Source organism: Pimephales promelas, chromosome 4, assembly GCF_988280905.1.
Source record: "Pimephales promelas chromosome 4, fPimPro1.hap1.1, whole genome shotgun sequence".
NCBI classification, from domain to species: domain Eukaryota; kingdom Metazoa; phylum Chordata; class Actinopteri; order Cypriniformes; family Leuciscidae; genus Pimephales; species Pimephales promelas.
In genome coordinates this window covers 50,223,351-50,234,902 of record NC_142772.1, presented here as the reverse complement: position 1 = coordinate 50,234,902, position 11,552 = coordinate 50,223,351, and the positions used below count along the sequence as shown (strand labels likewise).

The following is an 11,552-nucleotide window of genomic DNA, read 5'->3' as shown; positions in this document are numbered from 1 at the left end:
CCTAAACTCCATCAGGTGACCTAAAGGTGTCCTAAAACTCCATCAGGTGACCTAAAGGTGTCCTAAAACTCCATCAGGCGACCTAAAGGTGTCCTAAACTCCATCAGGCGACCTAAAGGTGTCCTAAACTCCATCAGGTGACCTAAAGGTGTCCTAAAACTCAATCAGGTGACCTAAAGGTGTCCTAAACTCCATCAGGTGACCTAAAGGTGTCCTAAAACTCCATCAGGTGACCTAAAGGTGTCCTAAACTCCATCAGACGACCTAAAGGTGTCCTAAACTCCATCAGACGACCTAAAGGTGTCCTAAACTCAATCAGGCGACCTAAAGGTGTCCTAAACTCCATCAGGTGACCTAAAGGTGTCCTAAACTCCATCAGGTGATCTAAAGGTGTCCTAAAACTCAATCAGGCGACCTAAAGGTGTCCTAAACTCCATCAGGTGACCTAAAGGTGTCCTAAACTCCATCAGGTGACCTAAAGGTGTCCTAAACTCCATCAGGTGCCCTAAAGGTGTCCTAAAACTCCATCAGGTGACCTAAAGGTGTCCTAAAACTCCATCAGGCGACCTAAAGGTGTCCTAAACTCCATCAGGCGACCTAAAGGTGTCCTAAACTCCATCAGGTGACCTAAAGGTGTCCTAAAACTCAATCAGGTGACCTAAAGGTGTCCTAAACTCCATCAGGTGACCTAAAGGTGTCCTAAAACTCCATCAGGTGACCTAAAGGTGTCCTAAACTCCATCAGGCGACCTAAAGGTGTCCTAAACTCCATCAGGTGACCTAAAGGTGTCCTAAACTCAATCAGGCGACCTAAAGGTGTCCTAAACTCCATCAGGTGACCTAAAGGTGTCCTAAACTCCATCAGGTGACCTAAAGGTGTCCTAAACTCCATCAGGTGACCTAAAGGTGTCCTAAAACTCCATCAGGCGACCTAAAGGTGTCCTAAACTCCATCAGGCGACCTAAAGGTGTCCTAAACTCCATCAGGTGACCTAAAGGTGTCCTAAAACTCAATCAGGTGACCTAAAGGTGTCCTAAACTCCATCAGGTGACCTAAAGGTGTCCTAAAACTCCATCAGGTGACCTAAAGGTGTCCTAAACTCCATCAGGCGACCTAAAGGTGTCCTAAACTCCATCAGGTGACCTAAAGGTGTCCTAAACTCAATCAGGCGACCTAAAGGTGTCCTAAACTCCATCAGGTGACCTAAAGGTGTCCTAAACTCCATCAGGCGACCTAAAGGTGTCCTAAACTCCATCAGGTGACCTAAAGGTGTCCTAAACTCCATCAGGTGACCTAAAGGTGTCCTAAACTCCATCAGGTGATCTAAAGGTGTCCTAAAACTCCATCAGGTGACCTAAAGGTGTCCTAAAACTCAATCAGGCGACCTAAAGGTGTCCTAAACTCCATCAGGCGACCTAAAGGTGTCCTAAAACTCAATCAGGCGACCTAAAGGTGTCCTAAACTCCATCAGGTGACCTAAAGGTGTCCTAAAACTCAATCAGGCGACCTAAAGGTGTCCTAAACTCCATCAGGTGACCTAAAGGTGTCCTAAACTCCATCAGGCGACCTAAAGGTGTCCTAAAACTCCATCAGGCGACCTAAAGGTGTCCTAAACTCCATCAGGTGATCTAAAGGTGTCCTAAACTCCATCAGGTGACCTAAAGGTGTCCTAAAACTCCATCAGGTGACCTAAAGGTGTCATAAACTCCATCAGGTGACCTAAACGTGTCCTAAACTCCATCAGGTGACCTAAAGGTGTCCTAAACTCCATCAGGTGATCTAAAGGTGTCCTAAAACTCCATCAGGTGATCTAAAGGTGTCCTAAAACTCCATCAGGTGACCCAAAGGTGTCCTAAACTCCATCAGGTGACCTAAAGGTGTCCTAAAACTCCATCAGGTGACCTAAAGGTGTCCTAAACTCCATCAGGTGACCTAAACGTGTCCTAAACTCCATCAGGTGACCTAAAGGTGTCCTAAACTCCATCAGGTGACCCAAAGGTGTCCTAAACTCCATCAGGTGACCTAAAGGTGTCCTAAACTCCATCAGGTGACCCAAAGGTGTCCTAAACTCCATCAGGTGACCTAAAGGTGTCCTAAAACTCCATCAGGTGACCCAAAGGTGTCCTAAACTCCATCAGGTGACCCAAAGGTGTCCTAAACTCCATCAGGTGACCCAAAGGTGTCCTAAACTCCATCAGGTGATCTAAAGGTGTCCTAAACTCCATCAGGTGACCTAAAGGTGTCCTAAAACTCCATCAGGTGACCTAAAGGTGTCCTAAACTCCATCAGGTGACCTAAACGTGTCCTAAACTCCATCAGGTGACCTAAAGGTGTCCTAAACTCCATCAGGTGATCTAAAGGTGTCCTAAAACTCCATCAGGTGATCTAAAGGTGTCCTAAAACTCCATCAGGTGACCCAAAGGTGTCCTAAACTCCATCAGGTGACCTAAAGGTGTCCTAAAACTCCATCAGGTGACCTAAAGGTGTCCTAAACTCCATCAGGTGACCTAAAGGTGTCCTAAAACTCCATCAGGTGACCTAAAGGTGTCCTAAACTCCATCAGGTGACCTAAACGTGTCCTAAACTCCATCAGGTGACCCAAAGGTGTCCTAAACTCCATCAGGTGATCTAAAGGTGTCCTAAACTCCATCAGGTGACCTAAAGGTGTCCTAAAACTCCATCAGATGACCTAAAGGTGTCCTAAAACTCCATCAGATGACCTAAAGGTGTCCTAAAACTCCATCAGATGACCTAAAGGTGTCCTAAAACTCCATCAGGTGACCCAAAGGTGTCCTAAACTCCATCAGGTGATCTAAAGGTGTCCTAAAACTCCATCAGATGACCTAAAGGTGTCCTAAAACTCCATCAGGTGACCCAAAGGTGTCCTAAACTCCATCAGGTGATCTAAAGGTGTCCTAAAACTCCATCAGATGACCTAAAGGTGTCCTAAACTCCATCAGGTGATCTAAAGGTGTCCTAAACTCCATCAGGTGACCTAAAGGTGTCCTAAACTCCATCAGGTGACCTAAAGGTGTCCTAAAACTCCATCAGATGACCTAAAGGTGTCCTAAAACTCCATCAGATGACCTAAAGGTGTCCTAAAACTCCATCAGGTGACCCAAAGGTGTCCTAAACTCCATCAGGCGACCTAAAGGTGTCCTAAACTCCATCAGGCGACCTAAAGGTGTCCTAAAACTCAATCAGGCGACCTAAAGGTGTCCTAAACTCCATCAGGTGACCTAAAGGTGTCCTAAACTCCATCAGGTGACCTAAAGGTGTCCTAAAACTCCATCAGGTGACCCAAAGGTGTCCTAAACTCCATCAGGCGACCTAAAGGTGTCCTAAACTCCATCAGGCGACCTAAAGGTGTCCTAAAACTCAATCAGGCGACCTAAAGGTGTCCTAAACTCCATCAGGTGACCTAAAGGTGTCCTAAACTCCATCAGGTGACCTAAAGGTGTCCTAAAACTCCATCAGGTGACCCAAAGGTGTCCTAAACTCCATCAGGTGACCTAAAGGTGTCCTAAACTCCATCAGGTGACCTAAAGGTGTCCTAAACTCCATCAGGTGACCTAAAGGTGTCCTAAAACTCCATCAGGTGACCTAAAGGTGTCCTAAACTCCATCAGGTGACCCAAAGGTGTCCTAAACTCCATCAGGTGACCTAAAGGTGTCCTAAAACTCCATCAGGTGACCTAAAGGTGTCCTAAACTCCATCAGGTGACCTAAAGGTGTCCTAAACTCCATCAGGTGACCTAAAGGTGTCCTAAACTCCATCAGGTGACCTAAAGGTGTCCTAAAACTCAATCAGGCGACCTAAAGGTGTCCTAAACTCCATCAGGCGACCCGATGGAGAAAAAACCCTTGGGCGAACCCAGGCTCAGTCGGGGTCAGTTCTCCTCTGGTGTTTCTGAACTAGAGGCCGGATTTACAGTAACTGTACGGTAATAATTTATATGAATGTCTCTAAACAGACTTTAAAGTGAACCTGTGATAAACGCTGACGGCGTTCACATGCGCATTAAGAATTGATTCTATAGTTATGTGTGTTTAAATATATGTGCTCAGGTTTATAATTCCCTCATGCCTGAACAAACTACTGGTCTTAGAGAACGAATTACACCGCTTTATCTGTGGGACAGGGATCCTCCATAGGGAGAGGCTGGTTGGCACTTCAGCACTGCATTGCAGACACACACACACACACACACACACACACGAGCAAACATGCTGGAGACGTCACTTCTGATTGGAGTGAGTGCATCTTGGCCGAGGCCTGTAACCGCAGGACACACACACACACACACACACACACACACACTGGAGACGAGCGCAGGGATCGTGATGTCAGGCCCCGTCACACTCCCTGATCACTGACATTTACAAGCGTCCACTGGAGCGCATTAAACACTCATTACTGACACACATACACACACTCATTATAACACACACATACACACACTCATTATAACACACATACACACACACTCATTACTGACACACATACACACACACACATTATGACACACATATACACACAGTCATTACTGACACATATACACACACTCATTATGACACACACATATACACACACTCATTATAACACACACATATACACACACTCATTATGACACACACATATACACACACTCATTATGACACACACACATATACACACACTGATTACTGACACAAACCAGAGCCGTCGCAGCTCATGCAGTGAATGCTGGGTAACGGCTGGAATCAGCACCACACACACACACACACACACACACACACACACACACACACACACACACACACACACACACACACACAATTCCCTAAAAAATGCTTTTAGAATTACAATTCTAACCCTGAGATTGAATTAAGGAAGTACAATAAAAAATGACTGAAATCTAAACAAAATTCAAAAATCCCAATTCAGTGAGTTACACCAATAAGTGATTTAAAAAAAACTAAAAAACTAAAGTCGGACAGTGAATGACACTGTTTCTGCGACACTGAAGAACACTTCATTTCCCAGAATGCATTACCTGCAGGATTGATCAGAGGTCAGAGGTCACGCATGTACACACATCTCCAACATCATGGTTATTTCATGTGCTACTGTCAATTATTATTTTTTATATTTCTAAATTCTTTTATTTTTATTTGTCAGTAATTTTGCCTTCATTTGCCATGACATTTCTAATATTCATTTATTTGATTTCAGCTGTCACTAATTAACAAAAACATGTATTAACAGTTTTAGTTAAGGTTAATGATAATAATCCTGACGTGAACACTAAAATAAGGCTAATCCTGCTGCAGCACTGGTCCTACATGGACTAATTTATGAAGCGTTCATCTCTTTTATTATTTTATCAAAGCAGAAGCCAGTAGAGGCTGAAGACGACATCATGAGATTTGTAAATATGATTTTAAAGAGCTGAAGCGGTGAGATGAGGCTTTACTGAGATTAGAGGATGAAGTCTCCCATCCCAAACGCATTCGAGAGATTCTCCTTCTGAAGCCTCTCGTCCCCTGGAGAAGCCATGGAGCGCTCAGTGTGTTCAATCACGAGATCCACGCGCCTCTGCTGCCCCCTGCTGATCACACACACACACACAGGAAATTGCATATCTCATTTCCCAACTATACATCCCACTTAAATCCAAACTGCAGCCTCTTTTAGATTGTGTGAAAGCAATGATAATCTGGACGGCTCACCGTGTCTTCAGCTAATGTAGGAAACTGCAGTTACTGTCTTTGGCTCCTCAAACTGACTCTGGTCCCCTACACCCCATTAACTCCCACACACCCATCTGAACCTGGAGAAACACGTCTCATCTGTTGTAAAGAGCAGTTTTTAGTCTGTTCTGTCACACAATGATCTGGACAGTGACCTCTGTGACCTCCGCCTGGACGCCTGTAACTCTGGATGCTCACAAACTCGAGAACACGTCACACCTGACCCGGCCTCCTCACGGGCTTCTCGGATCCTCCAGGTCCCAATGTGCTAAAATGTTTTAAATGTGCTATTGAAACACACACACACACACACAGAATTGAGCGCTAGTGTTGTGACAGCATCACATTCATGGAGCCCCTGATTATATGATTATGTTGATAAGAGGATCACACACACACACACATGCCCTTGACACGGAGACCCAGAACGCCGCGCTCACACAACAGACATGAGCAGTTCAACTCCAACCTGAAGCTGCCAGCGCTGCTCTTCTCCTCTAGTGTGTCGTATATCGAGTGAAGCGCTTCGGGGACACAAACACATGTGGGCGGGGCTTGATTGTGTCTGTGGGGATGATTGGATGGTTGTGGTTTGCTATTGGCTGATCTCATGTGAGTGACAGGTTATAGCCCCGCCCACCTCATGCTGCAAGAGGAACTGATTCAACATTATTAACACAATAATGATGTGCACACATAAAACATTTAATATAAACATGGAATTATTCCAATAAAACACAGGAGTTTTGATTTCATGGGGACTTTAAAGTGAGACGCTGTAAACACAACAGTTTTCTCAAAGCCTCTCAGAAGCAACGAGAAACAGTGTGATGAGCATTTGGTAATATTCCTGATCCTGTTCGTCACTTCCGACGCAATAAAAGCCCAAAACAACAGCGAGATACAGCGCTGATCACACACGAGGCGGAGGAGGAGCGGCCATTTATTGTAAAACACGGTTTTCTCTTTGTAACACTTCAAAGATCATCAAGTCATTCATGATCCCATGTCTTTCCTGAATGCAGAAATCAGCCGCGTTTGATTGACAGACCGAGACCGTGTGTGTGTGTGTGTGTGTGTGTCCGTCAGCTCGCTGAGAACACACACACCGCTGTAATCATTGTGATGAATAAAGGCGTCTGCGGTCGGAGAGGAGTCACCCGGCTAATCTCTGCGTCACCACCTCGCGGTACATGATGGAGATGTAGATGAAGAGCAGGAGGATGACGAAGAAGTCGTCGAGGAAGCCCAGCAGACCCACGACCCCCTCGGGGATGAAGTCGAGCGGGGACGCCAGGTACACCAGTGCTCCCAGCAGAACCAGCAGGATCCGCAGCCGGAACATCCAGAACAGGCCTCCCACCGAGAACACCTCCCTGAAGGCGTGCCGGAGCAGCGTGGGGACGTCCCGGAGCCGGTCCAGCAGCTGCACACACACACACACACACACACTCCATTACAGTTCTTTGTGTATTGGTCCAGTCTGAACACCAGAAGCACATCAGGGACGGATGAGGGTGAACCATGCTTTGGGGAACACAGCTTATGACGTAAAAGTAAAAATTATGACATACTTTGCCAATTATGAGATTGACTTTATGCGTCACACTGTCAACTTTTCATCTCATAATTCTGGTCATATTATAAAAATGTACTCTCGCAATTATAATTTAGTATGTGATAGTTTTATGTTTTAATGTCATGACGAAGATCTGGGAAAGAGCGCTGGGGGAGACTGATCAGATGATGATGATGATGATGATGATGAAGATCACTCACGGAGCGCGGCTGCCCGGAGAACCTGCGGTTGTAATCGCTGATGTCTGTGAGGATCAGAACCGGTTCCACTTGCCCGTCCGCAGTCGCAGCGCCGGGTCCGGCGTCGTGGAAGAGCGGGAACAGCAGGGTCACCTGACAAACCAATGAAGGTCAAGGGTCAACACACATCTGGCTCATACAGGTGTACAGAGAGGGTGATGATCAGAACTAACAGCGGCTAACAGAAGCAGAAAACACATCGTTATTCTCAAATACAGCACTGTCTGGATCGGTCCATCTAAACACAGCTCATCAGAGGAAGAGGAGATGCAGGATGACAGGATTTAAAATCCAAAGTTATAATATATAAACTGTAACATAGTTAATGTCTTTTCTCTATTTCTTCTTTCCGACTAGCAGACGTTCTGAACAGCCCGTCACTTCAAGTAGCCGAAAGGCTGTGGGCTGGTGGGACCAGTAGGGGGCGCTCACATGTAGTCGCCGAATTGGCCGGTGAGTGACAAACTTAATTTCAAACCCTGATTATGCTTTAATAATAATGATAATAATTATTCATTACATTGATATAGCACTTTACATAGAAGGGGGAATATATTTCAGCCAGTGATGCGAGCGCAGGACTGACACACACACATATCAAACACATCACGGATCCACATCTGATCTCAGATTCACCATTTGCCTGCAGATGGGGCAGTTGATGGCGCCGAGCCACGCTCCGTAACGCCAGTACGCCACGATACACGGACCTGCGGATACAACACACACACGCGTTTCAGCAGTTTGATAAACTGTAAACTGGTGTAAACTGGTGTGTAAACTGGTGTGTAAACTGGTGTAAATTGGTGTAAACTGGTGTAAACTGGAGTAAACTGGTGTAAACTGGTGTAAACTGCTGTGTAAACTGGTGTAAATTGGTGTAAACTGGAGTAAACTGGTGTAGACTGGTGTAAACTGGTGTGTAAACTGGTGTAAATAGGTGTAAACTGGAGTAAACTGGTGTAAACTGGTGTGTAAACTGGTGTAAATTGGTGTAAACTGGTGTAAACTGGTGTAAATTGGTGTAAACTGGTGTAAACTGGAGTAAACTGGAGTAAACTGGTGTAAACTGGTGTGTAAACTGGTGTAAATTGGTGTAAACTGGTGTAAATTGGTGTAAACTGGAGTAAACTGGTGTAGACTGGTGTAAACTGGTGTGTAAATTGGTGTAAATTGGTGTAAACTGGAGTAAACTGGAGTAAACTGGTGTAAACTGGTGTGCAAACTGGTGTAAATTGGTGTAAACTGGTGTAAATTGGTGTAAACTGGAGTAAACTGGTGTAAACTGGTGTAAAGTGGTGTAAAGTGGTGTAAACTGGAGTAAACTGGAGTAAACTGGTGTAAAGTGGAGTAAACTGGTGTAAAGTGGTGTAAAGTGGTGTAAACTGGAGTAAACTGGAGTAAACTGGTGTAAAGTGGTGTAAACTGGAGTAAACTGGTGTAAACTGGAGTAAGCTGGAGTAAGCTGGAGTAAACTGGTGTAAAGTGGTGTAAAGTGGTGTAAACTGGTGTAAAGTGGTGTAAAGTGGTGTAAACTGGAGTAAACTGGTGTAAACTGGAGTAAGCTGGAGTAAGCTGGAGTAAAGTGGTGTAAAGTGGTGTAAACTGGTGTAAAGTGGTGTAAACTGGAGTAAACTGGAGTAAGCTGGAGTAAACTGGAGTAAAGTGGTGTAAAGTGGAGTAAACTGGAGTAAACTGGTGTAAAGTGGTGTAAACTGGAGTAAACTGGAGTAAACTGGTGTAAAGTGGTGTAAAGTGGTGTAAAGTGGTGTAAACTGGAGTAAACTGGAGTAAACTGGTGTAAACTGGAGTAAGCTGGAGTAAACTGGTTTGTAAACTGGAGCTCACCACAGAAGAGATGCCCACAGTTGGTCTCGACGGGCAGAACCGCTTGCTGGAGACACACGGGACACGACATGTCCGAGTAGAACTGATGCCTCGTCTCCGTGGACGAGCCCTGCACGCACACACGCACACACGCACACACACACACACACACACACACACACACACACACACACACACACACACACACACACACACACACACACACACACACACACACACACAGGTTCAGTACAGCCTCACAGAATATCACTGGTCTCCATTGTTTGGGAAACTCATTACAAGTAACTTGATTTATGTAATTCTACTTTTTCATGTAATGCATTTTTAAACGCACAATTTACATGAAAATATCTCCCGGAAAAATGACATGCCACTACCATTCCCTACACTTAGAAGCACGAAGAACAGAAGTATTATTTAGATCAGTCGAGCTCCCTTTAAGCCACTAAACTCTAAATAAACACTGAAGACGTCCACACTGCACATCTCGTTTATATTGCGTCTAGACTTGTTGTTAATGAGGGGATTTGCAAAAGTGTAAAGCTTGCGCTGTTTCTGAACACGCATTTGACCGATTTCTCCGCCTGGTGACTGTAAAACGCTCTGATTGGCCACTGTGTTCATGCGCTTGATGTGTGCGCTTGTCTGTGATTGGCTACACTGCTCAACGCTGAAACACAATGCAAGTAGTTTCGTTTTGTTTTTGAATAATAATATATTGTGTCCTCCAGAGTCTGAGTCACCCCACTCTTACTAATACATTATTAAAATCAAGGGTTGTATTTGTTTATTTTAGTTAATGCACTGTGAACTAACAAGAACAAACAATGAATTAAATTAACATTGTCAAAGAATAATAAATACAGTAACCTTATTGCAAAGTGTTACCAGGGTCTTTACATTTGCCCAAAATATAACTTTTTTTGTCAAAAAAAAAAAAAGCATTACTTTTACATTACTAAAAAAGTAACTAACACAATTCGTAACCTTTTAAGGGAGAAACGCAATACTGTAATGCATTACTTTTCAAAGTAACTTTCCCCAACACTGCTGATCAGCTGAGAGCAAACCCTGATATGTTAAACACAGGTGATAACGTTCCTCTACACACACACACACACACACACACACACACACACACACACACACACACACACACACACACCTGCTCGGACTGAAGCTGTTCCCGCACCACACGCACATGCTCCTGGTTCTCCGGGTGGATCCGCTGCTGCTCGTTCCTGAGAGACGAGATCGTATCGTGTGTGAGTATGAGTATGAGTGATCTGGTGTGGGGTCAGGGGTCAGAGGTCAGGGGTCGTCTCACCTGCAGAGCAGCGTTGCCAGGCCGAACAGGAATGTCACGCTGAGTACCAGAACCAGCAGAACCGGGTCACTCACGCCTTCAATGAGCGAATCTTCCTCTGGAACCAGAGAACCGTCCAAACACTCGCTCACCTCCATTACGCCTGCACATACCCCCTGCTCTGGGTAACACAACAACACAACACATCACATCACAACACAACACAACACAACACACACACACACACACACACACACACACACACACACACACTCGCTCACCTCCATTACGCCTGCGCATATCCCCCGCTCTGGGTAACACAACAACACAACACATCACAACACAACACACACACACACACACACACACACACACACACACACACACACACACAGAGGCACAGACAGACAGACAGACAGACAGACACACACACACACACACACACACACACACACACACACACACACACACACACACACGGTCAGTGGCTGCTGTTGAAACACTTACATGACAAAACACTCCCCAGTTTCAGGCCTCCAACACACTTTCGCAAAGAAAACTGTGTATTGTTTGTGTGTGTGTGTGTTTGTTTGTGTATGTTTGTGCTAATGGGCGGAATCAGTTCCGCATTCCTCCTTCAGGGGTCCTTCCTTCGGCTGGTGTGAGCGCTCGAGTGCCGCCTGTCGATCTGGAGGACGGAATACACAACAGGCTCACTTACATTCTGAACAAAACCGAGAGAAAAACACAATCGCTCTATCACTATATCAATACATCACATTTATTTCTCTTATACAATCACGCCCCATATAAATACCTAAAAAAAAAAAACGAACAAGTTCCGCATTC

The 11,552-nt window shown here is 45.1% G+C and overlaps 1 protein-coding gene across 2 annotated transcripts; it reads right to left on the bottom strand.

The window, feature by feature from the left end:
- Positions 1-6,415: 6,415 nt before the first annotated feature.
- Positions 6,416-11,414, bottom strand: rnf170 (ring finger protein 170). Of its 2 annotated transcripts, XM_089130687.1 has the most exons (8): positions 11,211-11,414; positions 10,985-11,013; positions 10,725-10,855; positions 10,563-10,638; positions 9,398-9,506; positions 8,186-8,259; positions 7,511-7,642; positions 6,416-7,157 (listed from the first exon to the last, which is right to left on the bottom strand). In XM_089130687.1, the coding sequence occupies exons 2-8, from the start codon at positions 10,988-10,990 to the stop codon at positions 6,888-6,890; spliced, it is 798 nt and encodes a 265-aa protein (XP_088986813.1). In that variant the 5' UTR covers positions 10,991-11,013; positions 11,211-11,414; the 3' UTR covers positions 6,416-6,887. The 2 variants fall into 2 exon arrangements, with proteins under 2 accessions (XP_088986813.1, XP_039517406.2); XM_039661472.2 differs by lacking the exon at positions 10,985-11,013 and having other exon boundaries at positions 10,725-10,884; positions 11,211-11,413.
- Positions 11,415-11,552: the final 138 nt, after the last annotated feature.

Coding starts and splice junctions, on each gene's coding strand:
- rnf170 (XM_089130687.1), bottom strand. Junction 10,639..10,724: donor CTGGCAACGCTGCTCTGCAG/GTGAGACGACCC, acceptor CTCGTCTCTCAG/GAACGAGCAGCAGCGGATCC. Junction 9,507..10,562: donor AACAGCTTCAGTCCGAGCAG/GTGTGTGTGTGT, acceptor GTGTGCGTGCAG/GGCTCGTCCACGGAGACGAG.